This window comes from Triticum urartu, chromosome 2A (assembly GCF_056163025.1).
Source record: "Triticum urartu cultivar PI428250 chromosome 2A, HENAU_Tu73, whole genome shotgun sequence".
NCBI lineage: Eukaryota > Viridiplantae > Streptophyta > Magnoliopsida > Poales > Poaceae > Triticum > Triticum urartu.
This window is the reverse complement of record NC_141874.1, coordinates 30,174,227-30,194,092: the sequence shown is the minus strand read 5'-3', so window position 1 is coordinate 30,194,092 and position 19,866 is coordinate 30,174,227. Positions and strand designations below refer to the sequence as shown.

Here is a 19,866-nt window from a genome sequence, read left to right as displayed (position 1 = left end):
CACTTGTTCTGTGTGTCCCGCAAAAAATAACAGTACCCTGCCTCGTATCGCTCCCTCCAGGGCGATCAAAGGGCCAACCCCAGTGCCCCAGCCGCCGCACCCTTCCTCTCTCCTCTACCTCATCATCCCCAAAGACGTGCACCAGCTAAGCCCGGGCGCCGCCGGTGATGGGGACGACGGGGATCTAGGCTGCTGCCCCACGGTCTGGAGGGACCGGCAGCGCGAGATCGCCCTTTGGTCTTTGTCTTTCCCGGCGGTTCGGCGCTGCTTCGGTGGCTTCATGGGGAGGGCGAATCAGGAGGGGGTGTTCCCAAGGTTGACTGGTCGGCGGCGCCTCCGGTCAGATCCGATCTGGCTGGTGCCGCTGGCAGTGGTCGCAATCTCCTCCGTCTGAGGTGGTCAGCCTGATGCTGGATGGTCAGATCTTGAGATCCGCCATCTAGTTCCGTTCGCGCGAGTTGGGAAGACATAGTTGGCGTTAGAAACTAGGCCGATGGCAAGCGATGGCGGCGTTCTACGTCATTATCTTGATGAAGGCATTGTCGTGTAACTACTGTCGAGCCACTCATGCTGCTCCGGGGGAAACCCTAGGATCTGGTCTTCCAGATCGAACGATGGCAGTACTGTGGTGTCATTTTCTCTCTTGGGAGCATTGTTTGTGGAGCAGAGCTGGAAGACAGAGGCAGGAGGAGGAACGGCTTTGTCTTACACGAAGCTTTTCATGGAGATGTCAAGTCATGCCTGGCCCACACGTGCTACGCTGTGTAATGCCTGGTTGGCAGGTGCTACGCACGACAGATCTTCTAAAATCTTCACGTCTGGATAGACGAGCGCGGGGCGGTGGCGCCGTTGGGCGCCATGGTGACGTCGACGGATGAACGGACTGCCAAGGATGATGCAGATCTCGGTTTGATTATGGTGGCGGCGTCTAAAACGTGTGCATGTGGTGTACGCTTTAGGTTTGCTACACCGGCTGTGGATTCCGATACGTTATGTGGATGGATCGACGACGGCATCAATTTTAGATATGGGAAGTGAGAGCACTCCACATTATCGAGTGGTGGCTTCGGGTGGCTTGATGTATGTTCTTATTAGACCTATATTGAATAATAAATAAAGATGGTTGTATGCATCGATTGATGCAGAGGCCACGGGTCTTGACCTCCTTTTTCAAAAAAAAAGAATTAAAATGAATAATGTCCCTGTACTGATACAGTTATTACCAACTTGCAACTGAAATTAGCATGAACAGAATAGCCAGCCAGCCTACAAGTTTCAGACCTAGTCATTTTCCAAGTCGTGAAAACAGGACAAAGTTTACATTATTTCTGGGAAACCTGGTGTGAAAAGACAAGAACACCACTAGTGCTGCACTGCTACTACTGCATGCGAATACTGCTCCGCTCCCGTGTCTTCCCCGCAAATATAGTACAGCCGTTGAAGAATGATGGTCCAGTGAACACATTTGTTACCAACTTGCCACTTAAATGATTTTGAACATAACTTCCAGTGATGACGCTTCTGGAGAAGCCTGTAGTTTTCCCACCTAGTCATTTCCAGAGGTAGACCACCACGTGTGAAAAAGAAAGACGCGCCACCGCCGCTCCCCGCACTCTTCCCCGCCTCCCACTCCCCTCGCTGCTGCCGGAGGGCGCCGAAAGCCCGGCTGGCGTTGACGGCGCTGGGGCCCCTTTTCCCTCCTCCCTTGGTGGTAGCGGCGCAAGAGGCGACGAGCAGGCGGGGAGCGCGGCGTTCCCGCAGGGCGACACGGCGGCGCCTCGGGCACCCGGGCTTCGGGGTGCGGCGGCTGGATGGTTCGGCTTGTATGAGGTTCCTAACCACTTTGTATCATTCTGACGTGTATTGTTTACGGTGGTTGTTTTTATATAAAATGGGTGAAGCCTGTTTCGAAACCTAGTTATTTCCAAGTCGTAAGAAGAGGAGAACTTCTGGGAAATGATATGGTTCAGCCCGTAGATTATCGTGCTCGCGTCCACCGCCTTGGTTGCACATCACGCGTTGCATGTGATGTGGTGGACCTGGCTCCCACGATCTATCCTTTCCGCAATAAGGCTTCTATTGCAAAAAATATTGTAACATGACCTTTGTTATGAAAATAATTAAATTGCAGCAAGGTCTCGGTAATAAAAAATACTATAACCAGACCTCTATTGCAACAAAAATTCCACAGGACCTACGTTGCAAAAAAACATGTAACATGGCCTTTGTCGTAAAAAATAACATGGCCTTTGTAGCAAAAAAATATCCATGTGTTTTCTTCTCCTCTCTCTCTACGTGCCATTTCAACAAACATTTACTCCTTCAGTCTCATAATGTAAGACGTTTTTTGACTCTACGACCATAGACAGGAGATGAGGGTGTGGCCGCCAGGAGCGCGTTCACGCCGGTGCTCGGTGGGCTGCACGCGACAGAGGCTGCGGCCACACGCGACCTCCAGAGCCGGCGATGATCTGCAACAACACCATCCTCCCGGCGTTCAGGTACCGCTGGGCGAGGGCGTTGCCCATCTTGCCGCCGACAAGGCCGCCCAGGGACGTCACGATGGCGAAGACCCTCATGCAGATGACTGTATCCCCAAGGCTGAACCAGATGAGTTTCGGCCACATGGACAGGAACGACATCGCCGAACATAGGAACGAGCCGCTAACGCCCTGTGCCACGAAGATTTGGAACTTCGGGATCTGGATCACTGACCTAGCCTCCTTGAGCAGCTCCCTGGCCTCGTCCAACACGGACTGTTTCTCCGCCGCTGATGCTACATCCATTCGGAAGTTGGGGTCGATGGCAAAGAACCACATGAGGGCGCCCATGACGGCGATGATGGACACCACGAGGTGGAACACGAAGCGCCAACCCTGGATATCGATGATGGTGGTCGATGCCATCAGCAGGGCGGAGAGGCCCCCGAAGATGGTGGTATGTGCCAACGGCAAGGCAGAGGTCACCGATGCATAGTAAGTGTTTGTTGAAATGCAAAATAGAGAGAGGGGGACGAGGAAGAAGAAGTTGATGCTGACGTGTGGGCCCCACCGGTCAACTTAACGGTCAAAATAAGTGGCACTAACTTGCCTGCAACATCAGCCCCGACATGTGGCTCCTGCTTATCATAAACATGTTTAAATCGTCTAAAACGGCCATCAAACATTTTTGGTAGTTTTTAGTCACAAAATTAAGAAATTTTCGTAGTTTTCTGTCACTTTTCAAAATGTGGTAGTTCCGTGGGACACATACCCCTAATGTGGTAATTTTTTTGACAAACACTCTCTACATTAAAGGTTTAAATTCTCGGTATGCTACATATTCTGTTAATAATCCAGTATTAAAAATACATATGTTGGAAATGTCACATCGGAATCATAATCCCTTGCTTTTATTTGTAGAGTCCATAGTGATCAAACCCCAAAGATTGAACCAACTTAACTTCATGATATGTGCATGTACATGTCTATAAGACGCTTCTTTTGGCATAATCAGTCAAAATGAAATGGCTGACATAATGCAATATGCTTTTGAAAACCTCACGAAAAAATTTCTGAACATGAAATTCAGATTACAAGGGAAATCCAGCGACAAAGACAGGTGGATACACAGATCTATCCATGTTCCATGTACTCTACATAATCATAAATAAGAAGGGCAGTGTGCATCACATTGATGCAGAGGCCGGGGGTTCTAACCTCCTTCTTGAAAAAAAATTCTATGTTCCATGTACATAGTTCAGGTTCTACCGATATTTTTGATAGAAAAACAGGTGTCGATGTGGAGCTCGTGGCACGCGAGGCCCCTTTTAAACAAAATTCCAAATGCTTCGACGGTTCCTAAATATGCTCGTATTTGTATTATCTCATTCAGATTGCCATATAGCATTTCTGGGACCGTCTAGTCTTACAACTCCTGATGGGTTCTGATAGGTGAGCGACGTTATTAAGCTGTGTTGCAACTGTCCAATCTGCAGTTATACGTCAGGCATGATCTATATTTTTGTGTCTGAAAACCAGTACTCCAACTTTCTCTCTGAACTTGTGTTGATTCGTGTTGCTAAATTATGTGTAAGTTCTGATTACAACAGCAGTTGAAGTCTATGTTTCGCAACGGTTTTCTCGTATCGGCTTGGCCACAAACAGGCCACAAGATTCAGGCATTCAGGCTGATCACAATTCGTAGTTGATGATTTTTTTATGTAAATAGGGAAATAAAACGAGGTCTGAAGATTCATGTTGAAATTCCTATGAAATTGTGAGAATCATGTTAAAACTTTGAAACATGCGCAAAGTTGGAAAAGGCATATAATAAGTAAGATATCAAATTTCTTAGGATTTAAGAGGTGATCTTTGACCTTACAAATATTCACTTATGCAGCTCTGAATATTGAACCTTATAAACTCTGAGTTTGTGTTAAGAGAGTGCTGTATTATTCCTTAAGACCTTTTGTTCTGGGCTCTTGCTGTATTAATTGAATACTTCCAAGATGTTACCAAAAGGGCATTGTGCTTCTAGAACCCACTTTGTCCTTCCCTAAGACGTTCTTGCCCAGATCTGTGTCAGGTTGTTAACTACTCTGATTTTTTTAAGGCAAATAGATCGGTAGTCTATTTAGATGAATAAGCATTGAGATGAACTATGGCGCGACTCCCGTTATGCGTGACAAACACCTCGGGCTGTCCGCGTTATTCAGTGAGGGACACACTTATCAGGATTGTGTGTGCGGACAGTGCAAACTATGGTCATGCTGGAAGACAACACGGAGGACGTTCATTCTATTTAGACAACATGGAGTATTTCCGATAAGTATCTGTGTTATCTGACAGACGATTCAGCAGTGGATATGACACTGATGGAAGATTCTTTTTGGTTCTCATGGAATTCTCAAAAAAAGTATAAACGGGTCTTCCCCACTGCTGCATAGAATCTGAGCTTGGTGGAATTGAAGTTCGGTTTCGATCAAGACACCCCTACTTACCTTAAAGAAAACGACTAATGATCAACCGATCACAGAGGTCCTTTTCCAGCAACTTCAAATCAGAAAGCCATGAAGAAAACCTAGAAGTCTGTATTCAATTGATAATCAGTTATTACAACATTTTGTCTGGAAAATCAACTTCCAGTTTCACTGGCTGAGTAGGTATTGCATAGCAAATGTATGGACCTAATTTTTTTTTGTTGCGAAAAGTATGGAGCTAGTTGACACAGATATTTGTTAGTGCGATAAAACATAGTTTGGCTGCTCAATTCAGCACTGTCTTCTTGATTTACATAGTGATCGTGCATGTTTTTTTTCCTTTCGTCCAGTCGATCCTATGTCCATGAAGTGTTTTAATTCAGATTTTGCCTTAGTTCGAGACCAAATCCAATCTCGGTCAGGAAGCTTGCCATCGACATGTTCCGGAATGTCTTCACCACCGTGTAAAACATTAGTATTTTTAGGGGAAAAACAGTAGTATCTTGTGGCGGACCAATCAAGGCAGATCTTTTTTTTTTTTGAAGAATCAACGCGGATCTGAACCGAAGATGCAGCGGTGTAGAAACTGGCCCAAGGGGGAACCATAAAAGCCCAATCTACAGTACATGAGTCGTTGACGAGTTTAGCCAGAATCGATGAACCGGGACAGAAGAGACCCACCCAAACCCTAAGTCGCCGTGAAGTAGCGCATTGTTTGTTGTTGTCCACCTCGGAGACACCTTCTCCGCCGTTTGCTCTCCGGATCGCCGCGGATTTATCGCCGGACTGCCTTCTTGTTCCTTCCCGGCGCATGTGAGAAGATTGGCCGTGCAGCGTCTTGACGTACCTATTTTTTTGCACTTTTTTTTTTGAACCGGGCCTCGACCCCTTCAGAACACCACGGACCCAAAAGCCACAAGCAACATAAGGAAGCTAGAAAGGGGAGGCGAGTTCAAGGCACCACTGAGAAACCCGCCATGAGCACTCGTCATCGAGCAGCACATTACAGGGCGAAAACCCAATGACACCTGTGATCGCGCGAACCTCTAGGACCTAAACAACAGGAAAGCTCCAAAAGGAACCCGAAACAGTCTAAAACCACCAAGTTTACAGGCTCACAAACGAGCAAAACAGAGCACCCGCGCAGGAGTGAAGGCCTATCCTGACAGACGAAAGCTCGGAGCCTCGAAGAGATGTAGAAGGGGATCAGTTCAAAGCTGAGTTGGTTGGAGCCGCGCAGATTCTCATCATCATCGAAGCACTGGACCTGAGCATCTTGGCTCCGCGCTCCATGGCCTCCCGATCATCACCAGCCATCAAACCTGCCCAGTACATCAAAAAACCACAAGCGGCATATACCACATTAAAGGGGCTTTTGAGATCTTTATGTTCAAAAGTAGGCTGGTTACGATTGTTCCAAATCGCCCAACAAACTGCTGCCAAACCAGAGGTGTAAAATTTGGTCCCAGCAGGAAGGAAAATGTAACACCAGGAAAAGTACTGCCAAATGTTGTTTGGACAGAGAGACGTGCCCAGCACACATCCAACCGTCCTCCATACCACCCGAGCAACAGGGCAAGTAAAGAAAAGATGCTGTGAGGTTTCCACATTATTACAGAATGAGCATTTAGGATTGCCTGCCCAGTTACGCCTTCTCATGACTTCTCTAGTCAGAACCGCGTCCTGGAACACTTGCCAAAGAAAAAATTGGATTTTGAGGGGGATTTTTGCTTTCCAGGTCCATCTATAGTCACATCCAGCCAGAGGCCTTTCCAAATAGGTATAGACCGATTTGGTCGAGAATTTACCTTTTTTATCCAAAACCCAACTAATCTAATCAGTTTCACCAGATAAATGCCAGGAGTTAACCACCTCAACCAGATCATTCCACTGATCCGTAAGGGGAGGATGCAAATTTCTTCTAAACAGGTCATCACCCTCAAAATTTATAAACTCAGCAACAGTAATCTCCTGATAGTTGCAAATGTGGAATAAGCCTGGAAATTTATCTCTCAAGGGGGCAGCATCTCTAATAGGATCATTCCAAACTCTGGATATATTACCAGAGTTTAAGATCACTTTCCTCCCTATTTTTTTGCACTTGATTCCCCATTGTGTACTTTTCTTTTTGTACAAGTCTGATTCACGAGCAGTTGTCTTTCGTGCCGTGATTTTCTGAATATCTATTAATTGCTTGCCTAATTTGCAGTTCGTCGGCTGCAGCTCCCGCGACCAATCGCCATGTCTGACAACAGCGCTGTGACCGTCCTCGAAGACCTGCCCGATTGGATCGTCATAGAAGAGATACTGGTGCGGTTTCCGCCCAGGGACGCCCTCCGCTGCCGTGCGGTCCGCAAGTTGTGGCTAAGTGGCACATCCACCCATGAATTCATCATGGCACACCACCGCCGGCAGCCCTCGTTCCCTACCTTCTTCGTACACAGATACACGTATTGTCAGCTTGCAGTTTTCCGCGGCATAGGTGCCCATGCTAGCACTGCCAGCACCATGTTGGTGCCGCCTCGCGCGACATCGATTTTCTTCTACCTCTTGCCGCACACAAGAAGAAACTCCACACACATCCACACATACATGCACCAAGAAAAAACACACAACCTTTGCCAAGAGGCTCCCTTGATGATCACATCATGGTTACATTGTTTCTTCAGCCCTCATAATTGCTTTTCTCGTTAACTCAAGTAATACTTATACACAGGAGACTAGGCCATGCGCAGACACTAACTCATGCACGCACAAACTAGGCTGACCGGCACACTTAGCCACTACCTCACGAACCCACACACTAACTACCCTGGAATCATTCCCGCATGCACCCGACTCGGTACCTCACTAACTAATCCATGCATGCAACCATTAACTAGATAACTCACTAGCTAATGATCCGGCTGACTACATATACACACGACTAGATGACTCACTTCATGAGAACGCCAACTAACTCACTCATGCATGACCCAGCCGCTGCTCTCGGCCACACACTGCTGCTTGGCTCCGGCCGCACGCACGCAGGGCTCATTCGCCATGGGCACAGTGCGGCACCAGTGTCCGGGCTCGACCAACACGCGCACACGTGTTGATCATCATTGTGACGTGGCTTATTCCTAACATTCACCTCCTAAGCCATGACCTCGCCGTCGTCGGAGTTGTTGCAGCTCACGTCGTTGTCGTCGTCACGAGTATGACCCAGCCAACGGACCCAACCTGGCGCAACGATGCTGGTCGCATCATACTCCATCACGACTCCGGCGACACACGCCGAGCTCCTTCTCCGTCGGTGACACACGTCTGACGTTCCTCGGTGCCCCGCACGTCCCGCGCGCACCCGACGCGCCCGACCGCCCCAGTGTGTCCCGCGCGCACCTGATGCGCCCGACGAGTCCGACCACACCAATACGTCCCGCGCGCATCGGACGCGCCCGAGGAGCCCGACAGCACTCACCGCGCGCCGCCTCCACGTCCCCCATGGCAGCCGCCAGCGACAAACGCCGGAAGGATGTAGCCGAACTCGAGCACGGACTCGAGCACAACGGCGACATACGCCTCCTTCCAACGTCAACCGCACGCTCGTACGCGCGCCCGCGGTCTCGACGCGCCCGACGCGTCCAGTGCGCACCCATAACACACATCGGTCGCGTCCAGGTCACCGCCGCGTCTTATTGCCCTGCACCGTCGCGGCCTCCATGCCGCCATGCAGTGCATCCACGCCGCCACCCAGTGCTGCGCCGCCGCACCACCACGCAGCGCCTCGGCGGCCTCCGCGGTCGCCGCACGTACGACGTCACCGCCCGCGCCGCCTCCGCCATGCGCCATGACAGCCACAACGCCGCCCACCTTCATGGGCCGACACACGGCCCGGAGCTCCGTCGTGCAGCTGTCGGCGAGCACCGCCATCGCTGCCACGCCTCCGGCACCGCAAGCACGCCCAAGACACCAAGCTCATGATACCAATTGTTGGTGCCGCCTCGCGCGACACCGATCTTCTTCTACCTCTTGCCTCACACAAGAAGAAACCCCACACACCCACGCACACATGCACCAAGGAAGAACACACAAGCTTTGCCAAGAGGCTCCCTTGATGATCACACCGTGGCTACATTGTTTCTCCAGCCTTCATAGCTGCTTTTCTCATTAACTCAAGTGATACTTATACACAGGAGACTAGGCCATGCCCAGCCACTAACTCATGCACGCACAAACGGCTGACCGGCACACTCGGCCACTACCTCACGAACCCACACACAAAGCTAACTACCCTGGAATCACTCTAGCATGCACCCGACTCGGTACCCCACTAACTAATCCATGCATGTAACCATTGACTAGATAACTCGCTAGCTAATGATCCGGCTGACTACATATACACATGACTAGATGACTCACTCCATGAGAACGCCAACTAACTCACCCATGCATGACCCAGCCGCTGCTCTCGGCCACACGCTGCTGCTTGGCTCCGGCCGCACGCACGCAGGGCTCATTCGCCATGGGCACGGTGCGGCACCAGCCTCTGGACTCGACCAACACGCGCACACGTGTTGATCATCATTGTGACGTGGCTTATTCCTAACAAGCGCATCCTCTGGCACGCCGCAGACAGCAAAGGCAACTACAATATGCTGGACCTCCAAGCCGCGTGTGATGGCCTCCTCCTCGTCTCCATCTTGTCCCCCACAGCCAAACGCATTTACCATGCATGCAACCCAGCTAACCAGCAGTGTGTTCTCTTGCGGCAACTTCATTCGGGCTCGGGAACCAGCATAGCTGGTTTCTACTACCACCAAACATCCAGAGAATATTGTGTCCTCTACTGGACCCGGACCTGGACAAATAAGAATGATTCTGAAACTACTTTCTTTGTTTTGACAGTGGGGTCTGACGAGCAGAGGTGCATCCAGCATCCGCCAATCTCGTTGCGGTCTCTCGAGGTGTCGCCCGATTCCTCTCATAATGCACTGGTCTTCCACCGTGGCTGCCTGCATTGGAAATTGGGCAAGGACTCCAACTTGATTAACAACATAATGGTATTCGACATAATAGTTGAGACATTCCGGTTGATGCGACGTCCTGTCGAGCTAGCCTCTTGGGCGTGGTTGCTAGAGATGGACGGCACTCTTACTTTGTGCACTAGCGGTGATGGCCTCCACATAGATGTTTTTGTGATGCAGGACTATGTGGCTGAGATCTGGTCCTTCAAGTACTTGGTCAACCTATCAGTGGTGGCAGCACCTCTATTGTGTGATTCATTAGTTAACTCGCTCAGAATGGCAATGCTTAACGAGCGTGAACTTATGATCCAGCTTGATTGGCATCTGTTGCACTGTGACATTGATGGCAAATTATTAGGATATGTGGAGGAAGACGGTGACATGTGGGTTACCTCACATTTTCTCCAGGAAAGCATTGTTTCACTTCCATTCTCTAAGATGCAAGAAGATGTCGTAGATAAGGATCCCATTTTCGTCCTAGTGCCATAGGATGTAGAAGATGATCTATATTTTCTGAATGTGGTTTACTGCTGCTTTGTACTATCTTTGATATACTGGTCAGGGCCTTGTCCGGTCAAGTTTGATATTCCACGCCCGAGGGCCTTCTCGTAGCCCGTACAAAACTTTGTGTAACTTCAGTACTTTGTACTCTTATCCCTCTTTCATGAATCCGGGTGGTTGGTTCACATAAACCTCTCCTTCTAACTCTCCGTTCAAAAATGTGGAATTTACATCCTTGTGAGGTATCCTCCATAATCATTGAGCCGCTAGAGCTATGAGCAATCTTACCGATTCAATCCTCGCAATGGGAATATACACTTCTTTGAAGCCTACACCTTTCTCTTGCACGTACTCTTTGACTACTTGCCTCGCTTTCTGCTTCACACAATTCCCTTCAATATGTTTCTTGATCTTAAATTTCCCACTCAAGCTCTATTGATTTATGGTTGTTGGAAATATTGATGACCTCCCATACATTGTTGTCATTGATCGATCCCAACTTCTCCTCCATAGTGTAACACCAACACTCCATCATATTTGCGTCCTCAAATTCCGTCGGTTCCCTAAGATTTGCCAGAGACCATCGCCTCCTCCTTTTCACCTTTATCGGGTCAAGTGTCCGGAGAGTTTTCTCCGGATATTTGTGTAACACCGGTTGTAGCAGTACGGGTGTAGGTGGTGGTGCCCTTTCCCCCATTGCTATCAGAGGAGACATCTCATTTTCTAGTATGCACATTTCTTTTGGCAAAGCAAAAATTCTAGCATGAGCTCTCGAAGCTGGGCTTGCAAGTGTCCCTGACCCATTACTTGGGCAACATAATGTATTTCCTTGGCAGCTCCCAAAGACCACGTGGGGGAATCACCTAGTGTGCCCGGGAGCAACTAACGGAAGATTACTCCTTCAGGAACCCCCGTAAGGGTCACCTGTGGTGGGCTAGCCATCACCATGTGTCGCGCTCGGGGTGATCCCTATGAATTTTGTTTTTCTCATAAGCTTTTTCGGCTTTTTAGATAGTTTTTCCCTGGTTTTTTTGGCTTTTCAGTTTTCCACAGGTCTTTTTTAGCTTTTGGACAAAAAATCCACACAAAAAAATATTTCCCTAAAAAAACTGTGTTTTTTTGCTTCCGCCCATTATTTCCATTGTCTTTCTAGTTGGTGTGTTTACTCTTTTGCAAGTCCTGATCAAGTATTTGTTCAGTGATATATTTGTGTGACCTTAGGAACCTCACTTCTGAAATTCATGATTATGCTCAATGATTAGCGTTGTCACCACCCACTGTCCAAGCTGAAATTTCCTGGTTACAACCATTTGAGCCTGACACCCTGTTTTAATTGTGTAATTCCTTCTTATGTACATCGTATTCTCAAAGTCAGTAGGTGCATTCTTATAACTTTTTTTTACTTTCTTCTTTAGCTACTGCTGCTGTTGGTTTTGTCCTGTTTCTAGGTTTGGCAAACCTGTTGCATTTCATGGTAAATCTAGTCATTTTGTTATTTTCAACGAATTTCTTTTGCCAGTTATAGTTTGCAGTTTTCTGTATTGATAATCCCGTGATAGCTGCATATTCATTGTAGAATCTGCCTGGATGAACATCAGTTTCAAATGTCATGTCCAGTGCTGGCATATGGTTCCTCTCATCTTCCTGGCTTAATATCAATGCCTTTTTTATGCTCTCATTCTTTAGGAAAATTCTATATCCTCCGGAGATAACTTATCTTCATCTCTGCTATCTTTGTTCGTATTGTCAGATTTCTTATGATTGTCTGACACATATTTGCTCTCATCCTCTTGCTTAGAGGCTGCCAATTCGACAGTGCGAGCGACTTCGCAATTGTTTATTTTTGTTTCTCCATGTTGTTGTTGCTCAATTTCAATCTCTGATTCATCACTACCACTTGTGTCTTCAGTTTCTGTAGTTTCTACGTAATCGGGCCCTTGCAATACTTGCTCATTGCTTTGGGAAAGTCCTTTTTCATTACTAAACAGATCATTTTCTTTCTCTCTAACTGCACCAAAATTGTTCCAACTTTGCTCTATTTGGTGCAATTCTGAATCAAAATGATCTATACACAACTAATAACAACTTATTGTATTTTGTTCCTAGTAATCCTCTTCTGCATCAGTTTCATTTGGATCTCTCTCACATTCATAAGTACACTCATCTGCTTCATCTTCATCTTCATAGTAACCTTGCAGTTCTGCTAATTCATGTATTGAATATTGCTCCCACTGCACATTATGCTAAAAAGGTTGCTTGTTCATTGTTCTAGCATGACATTTTGATCCTGCAAGTTATTATCTTTAGTTAGTGGTACTATAATGTTTCACAGTTCTAATAACGAACTGGAATCAAGTTGTGAATATAAGTCTTATTGATTGCACATACCTCTGTATTTATGCCTACTTGTAAGAGTGAAGTGAAACTTGTTATACGAATTGCCATGTTGTCACTTTGAAGATGACTCATGACAATCATTTGTTGCATGAGTTCTGTGTAAAACTGTGTGGCTCTGTGTGGTGCTAGCAGCTCATTAATCAGTTGGACACTTTGCTTTCCAAACCGAACATCAATTAAGTCCTGCAGAATATTCATCATAACAAGTTATCACTACACCTCTTTTATATGTACCTGCAAAATGTGCGTATTTTTTTTGTTTGTTTAGATGTAGTATGATCTAGTGTTATATCTGCACATCTTTACTTAATTTTTTTTCCTATGTAGTGTTGACCTTCCTGACCCACATAGCTTCGTGCAAGCACTGCATCCTGGTAATACAAATTTCAATCACAGATTAGACTTTTTGGTTGTTCTGTCATCAAAATAATTTCAATAGAATGTAACTAACCTCGGAGGTTGGATTGACTGCATTTTCCCCCCAATGCATATGTTCATTTCCTTCGTCTGAATTTTTCAGCACCTGCAAAAAATGAATCAATGTTTTATATTTTTATGCTTTGAAAATGTTTTGTTAATACTAAAAGATGGGAAACCTGTACTTACCTTGTTGTCTTCTCGTCATTCTTCATTCTCACATTCTCCTTGCTCTTGAACAATGACTGCAATTTTACTTGCCTGAAGATGCAAATTCAGTTGTAATCATGAATCTTTCTAAATTCTAAATTTAGGGAAGTGTTTTCTTTGTTCCACTTTAACTTATTTGTTCATGCCAATGTATTTATTCATAGTTGATGTTACACATAATTTCTGCAAATGTAAATTCTGCTTCTAGGGAGGTGTTATGGTTATCTCGTAGACAAATCTACATGCTCACAGTGTCGCATTTTAGTTGCTCTTGAACAATAACTGCAAGTTTAGTTGCCTGAAGTTGTAAATTTCGTTCTAATCATGAATTTTGTAATTTGTGCTTTTAGGGAGGTGTACTGCCTTAAGTGTAGTTTATTTTTTTTGTTCATTCCATAATTAATGTTAAACATCATTTTTGTGTCTTGTAAAAATATAAATTCTGCTAAAACGGGAGGTGTTCCAGTTATCTTGTAGTTATATATGCATGTTCCTAGTCTCGTATTTTTGCTGCTCTTGAACAATTAATGCATGTTTTGTTCTCTGAAGACACAAACTTAGTTCTAGTCATAATTTTTTTACAATTTGCATTTAGGGGGTGTTCTGCTTTACTTCTAGTTTAACTTTCAATGTTCATGTCAATCAGTATGTTTATAATTAATGTAAAACATCATTTGTTTGTCCTGTGTAATTATTAATTCTGCCATCCATGGGAGATGTTCTAGTTATCTTGTAGATATGTCTGCATGCTTGTATGCTTGTATTTCTCGTTGCTCTTGAACAATGACTGCAAGTTTAGTTCTCTCAAGATGCAAATTTAGTTGTAATCATGATTTATTTTAATTCTGCCTTACTTGTAGTTTAACTTCTTCGTTCATGTCAATCTGTCTATTCAGAATTAATGATAAAGATTATTTTGTATTTTCCTATGAAATTATTAATTCTGCTTTTAGGGAGGTGTTGCGTTTATTTTGTAGTAGATTTACAAACATCCCAATTACTGATCTATATGCCTCCAAAATGTCAAGGCAGAAGATATATTTGGAATTTGCTGCTGTAGATAAACTTGCTTATGATTATGAACTATATCTAACATTCAATTATGCATTTAGGTGTTCTGGTTATCTTCTAGCACAATCCTCTTGCAATTTCTGATTTTAGTTTTATTGTCACACCATTTTAACAAATTTGGAGGGTATGAAATGTGAAGACAGAAGTAATGAAGAGGGGGAACAAATCATGGTTTACCTTCGACTGACCAGAGGGATCTTGCCTGCAGGTTTCTTCTTACTTTTTTTCCCTATTCCTTTCATTAGATCTCTGTTTTTGGTTGGATCTGAAGCTTCATCCATGGTGACGGTGTGCTACATATTTGGGCAGTCGGAGGGGGGGGGGGGGGGGGAGGGGGGGATCTATGGAGACCTCATAGGACAGGAGAATCTGACCTTTGTTTGTGCATCCATGGCGGCGGGTATGTTGTTTCTGGTTCATGATCGGGAAAGGAGGAGGAAGCAAGAAGACCTAGTGATCTATGCGTGAGGTGGGTACAGTTTTTTGAGTGGGGTGGGTTTTCTTCTTATCGGGTTCTAGCCGTTTAGCTTTGGGCTTCACTAAAGGCAGAAACAAACGGAAAAAGAAGGCTGAATATCTGTTTTCTGTGATGGGCTGATCGACTGACCCCATTTTTGTGTCAGTCAGTTTTCTTTTGTCTGTTTTCATTTTCTTCTTTTTAGGAATCGACTGACCACATTGTAAGATTTAGTCGATTGACCTATAGCCGCTCCCATATTCACAGCTATATAATAATCACGAGTGACAAGATCCATTAGCTTGGCTGTTTGTCTCCAGGCTGCAACACCAGCATACATAAGCTCAGCCTTGACAGAAGAACACACAGGGCGAACGCTGCTAAGCTGTCGGCAATCTTACTTGTTTTCCTGCAGGTGGCGTCCGCCGTCAGCCAGCACCACACTCATGATCCACAGACGTCCGTCGCCTTCTTCTGGCAAGCTCCAGGGGTGATGACGCTGAACGGGTTCGACAGGGGAGAGCAGCGCGGCGGGCCGTCATCATGCGACGGCATCTTCCACAGTGATAGAAGCTGTACGCAGGCGGGTCCCGGTGCCACATCGTGTTCCGTGTCACAAGCACGCAGACCGGGCGCAGTGCGTTCGTCGAGGTCGTGGACGAGTGCCATGACTGCCGTGACAACGAGGTGGGATCGTCGGCAAACGTGTGGGAACTCCTTGGGCTCGACACCAAGGCCGGCGTGGTACCAGTTATATTGGGCTGGTAAGAGCCTGAGAGGTCGACTGGTGTACCCGCTTGCCGATGAGATATATTGTTCCTGTGCAGTCTCTCGACGGCGGAGTAGCGGAATAAGCAATAAATTACTTGCATACACGATACACGCATGGTGTGTGAGCAATATATAAGCAGGAGAACCGCTAAATAAAGCAATCTATATTTATCTCTAAGCGTCAATCGGTGCAAGTCGCTTATGCAATGCACATATCCTTTTCTCTCCCGTGGAAAGAGAGGCGACCCCATTCCAACCGCCCCCGTCGGTGAGGCCATCGTCTCCTTCTCTCTCGTTTGTCGATCCGACGGGGGAGGTGGTGGGAATGATGGATCTCCGGTGTGGTGATTTACTTAGGTCTCTTACGAATAAGGTTTCGCTCCCTAAAGGCCATGTTGTGGTGGTGATGGCAGCACCATGCAGATTAAGGTTTAAGGACCCCGATCTCCTAGTCCACTTGGTGAGCTCTGCTTCTCGTCCATGATGAAGATGAGGGTGGGGGTGAGGGAAGGGTCAGCTGCTAGAGCAGCAGATCTGGTTTTGTCTTTGTGTGTTGTAGGTGGTCTTCAATAGTGTCGTCCAACGAAGTGGATGAGCGCATTTCGTATCTCATTCTTCTAGTTTCTTCTCCGACCATTGATGTTCGGTCAACTTTTAATTGTTTGGAACGTTAGATCTTCCCGGATCCACATTGGTCGTCAAAGCCCTCGTCGGCGCTGTCTTCTTCAGGGTGGAAGCATCTTTTTGAGACTGTTGTCGCTGATGTCTTTTGGCTCCGACCGACGACTTCTTGACCGCTATGTCATTGTTTCCTCGGCTCTGATTGTATTTCAGAGGTCTAAAGGCAGCATTGAGTTTTATTCAAGTCATCAAGTGTATACAACGTCGATTTTCAAGGATATTTGTCTAATTTTCGGTATCTTTAAAGATGTTTATGTAAAGGTTGGTTGACTTTAATATGTAGCCTTTGGCTTTTTTCACCACGGAAATAGTTCTAAGAATGTACTTTACCAGAGAGTTGTTTGATGACATAATCAGAACTTTGACAGATGTTCGGTATATTCCGAAGATGAAGAGAAATCTTATCTCTGTTAGTGCCCTTGATGCAAAGGGGTACAAGTATTCAGGTGAAGATAGTGTTTTGAAGGTAGTCTTCTGCCCGCCGATTAATCTACCGCCTTCACCTCCAAGTCCTCCTCTTTCAACAAAACCACCAAGTCCTACCGACTTAGCCGCTGCTGTGCCATCAAGCACAGGACCCCTAGCCAGAAAAGTACACAGTACAGTTATTTCAATTTTAGTTGCAGGTTCCATAGCCAGTTTCATTTTAACCGCCTCACACATCCTTTTCACCGTACACCGAAGAAGAACATGACCACGCCATGAGATGGAGGAAGAGGAGGCAGAGTTCAGTAAGCTACAAGGAACACCAACGAGGTTCACGTTTCAACAGTTAGAAGTAGCAATTCAGACCGGGGCGCGCGGCCTGCCCTACTTGATGCATCAGGCAGGACCTACTTGATCAAAACCGGAAAACTACAAGTCCTTTGGATGCTCTGGAAACACAGGAACGACGTGGTGTTCAATGGTATAACGCCATCAGTACCTCTCCTCAAACAGCGGATCATGGATGAAGGGGTGACCTGGACCAAGGCATGAACCACTGGGTAGGTATAGGAACGACGTTCTAGACTACAGCTAGTGCAAGCTCCAATACATACACTGCACACACACGGATGAACTGGAGTATCTCTCGTATATTCCAACTAGTAGCTGAACTGCACTACTACTTCTACCTTGTACTGAGGCTGAAAAATGCTTGGTTACAACTGCAGGGCTCGAGTCCTTTTTATAGGAGATTACAAACCGACTTGCAAGCTGCTTGACATAAGCACTTACGTCATGTATTAGTGTTACATCACTGCTGGCCTACACTACATGATTACTAGATTACTACCTACAATAGTAAGGCCGGCCTTTATTCTTGCCGACATGCAGCTACCTAAGGGCAATAAACTATGGTGGCATATGAATACAGGTGCCTCATGAGAAAAGTAGTTTGGGGCATTTATATTGATTTTCTCTCTCCAATGCAAGTTACCGCTAATGGACCTCATCAAGGATTTGAAAATAAAGAGTTTAGTACACATGCATCTGTACTCCTCACTTCAATTTCTTTAGCTTTTTACACCAAACCACACTTTTTCAATAAAGGAGACGCGTGGGATTGCCTAGAATTTAGCTTTTGTAATCTTCTACGAAATCTATAGAAACTATGTGGCAAGTCATGACTTGTGGTCATCGACAATTAAATTGTATTTTGATGGACTTATTCCATGATAACTCGTATATGCATCGAATATGAAAAGGGTAAGAACATAAAAGGACAAATCCTTAATTCTCTTCCATAGAATATATTAAGAATATAAGATTCCAAATTAAAGTATACATTCCAATATTACAGAGATGGTAAATGCCCGATGGATGTATATATAAGATTTTTCATGATATGCCACAAACACATGCATTATTTGAAAGTAAAGACTTCACCGATATTCATATTACGACTAGCTACTAGTACCAGCCATAAAGGAAGCCACATATTTTATTTATGCAAGATTGCTGGCTTGCATTTCCAGTTGATGTGGCACGTGCGTATTCTTCATGTCTTAAACCTATAAAAACAGATAAATAAATCAGTAGCTGACCACATAGTAAGTAATCAAACAAGATAATATGAATTTTACAAGACCAAGATTAAATAACTTATTCTTCATCATAGAAAGAGCATTAATAGTGACTACAAATATCATAATTAGTTTGACTAGATGAATCTTTTGTTTATTTACATTCCCCATTTAAAAATAAATATTAATAACGTTTTCATGTCAAAGAAATAGAATATATTTTCATGCAGACTTTTTTCTTGACAGCAATAGATATGATTGCGTCATAAATAGATGTATGAACGTAATTGCATGAATATGACTACCATACTTCACATAAATTCATATATAAGACAATTATTCTTTAATTCAAAGAGTAACTATACTTACAGCCGGTGAGGGTGTGTAGAATGCATGGATATCAATCTTTCTGTAGTTCTCAGTGTTTGGGTTGCTCTCTGGCTGAACTTTTGTGAACTTTATGGTACCACGTGCCATCGACAGTTTTCCTGTTCCACCCACAATAGCCCACTCACCATTTGCGCCACTAATTGTCCCCATCACTTGTAATGTAGACCCGCCAAAGCTGTTAATGGTGCAACTATAATTAGAAAAGGTCAACCTTAAAATAATAAAACTTATATTCATATGTTTAATCTGCAAATGGTACATGCATGGTTAAACCTGCATGGATATACCTGGAGTCCTCAAAGACCATGCTGAAAGGAAGAAACCAAGCTTCGCCATTGGCCTGGCTTTGGGTAGCCTGGATATGCATTCCCTTTGCCCGAGCAATGATACTTGCAGTGGAATCAGTGGTGTTATGCATAGTCCAGTCATTAACTGCCATCACACCAAACGAATTAGCAAAGCCGGGGCTGAGAATTACTTCTTGGTTGTGGGCTGCTCCACTGACAACTTGGTGCAGGTACAAAGATAGATTGAGCTCTTCCTCACAACTACTCTTACACTTCCCTACGTAAGGATCTAAGAGAGGAAGGGTGGCGCCCATGGCTATGGCCAAATTTGAGAAGACAAGGAAAACCACGACATGGCTAGCACGGGCCATCACTAGGATTCTCGAACTTGCAGAGAGGATGATGATATGTCTACTAGTTCGGGTATGAGTTTTGGTACTGAGATATGAGTGGAAGAGACAACATATTTATAGAGTTAGTTTTCGACTCTGCCATAAAAAAAATCACTTTCCTTTAAGACAAACCATGCATCTGTCTAGTAGATCACGGGTATACAAGTGCAGTAATGCGTAGGAGGCGAAACGTGGTGTGAAAAGGGAAGACTTTGGACGTCGGTACAGCTATTGAAATGAATAATGGTCCCTCTACTGATACAGTTATTACCGACTTGCAACTGAAATTATCACGAACAGAATAGCCAGCCAGCCTACAG

At 45.3% G+C, this 19,866-nt stretch overlaps 2 protein-coding genes and 1 pseudogene across 2 annotated transcripts; all 3 read right to left on the bottom strand.

Annotated features, from left to right (window-relative positions):
* Positions 1-2,399: 2,399 nt before the first annotated feature.
* Positions 2,400-2,906, bottom strand: LOC147983206 (uncharacterized). The gene has a single exon (XM_087540666.1). It carries the CDS (start codon positions 2,904-2,906, stop codon positions 2,400-2,402), a length of 507 nt encoding a protein of 168 aa, XP_087396792.1.
* Positions 2,907-11,567: 8,661 nt separating this feature from the next.
* LOC147983205 (uncharacterized) lies at positions 11,568-14,843 on the bottom strand (annotated as a pseudogene).
* A 2,283-nt stretch (positions 14,844-17,126) lies between these two features.
* On the bottom strand, positions 17,127-19,570 carry LOC125540738 (dirigent protein 23-like). Its single transcript, XM_087540665.1, has 3 exons — positions 19,155-19,570; positions 18,847-19,042; positions 17,127-17,207 (listed from the first exon to the last, which is right to left on the bottom strand). The coding sequence occupies exons 1-3, from the start codon at positions 19,523-19,525 to the stop codon at positions 17,127-17,129; spliced, it is 648 nt and encodes a 215-aa protein (XP_087396791.1). The 5' UTR covers positions 19,526-19,570.
* Positions 19,571-19,866: the final 296 nt, after the last annotated feature.

Coding starts and splice junctions, on each gene's coding strand:
- LOC147983206 (XM_087540666.1), bottom strand. CDS start 2,906: ATGGCATCGACCACCATCATCGATATCCAGGGTTGGCGCTTCGTGTTC.
- LOC125540738 (XM_087540665.1), bottom strand. CDS start 19,525: ATGGCCCGTGCTAGCCATGTCGTGGTTTTCCTTGTCTTCTCAAATTTG. Junction 19,043..19,154: donor ATGGTCTTTGAGGACTCCAG/GTATATCCATGC, acceptor CACCATTAACAG/CTTTGGCGGGTCTACATTAC. Junction 17,208..18,846: donor TCTACACACCCTCACCGGCT/GTAAGTATAGTT, acceptor TGTTCCTTGTAG/CTTACTGAACTCTGCCTCCT.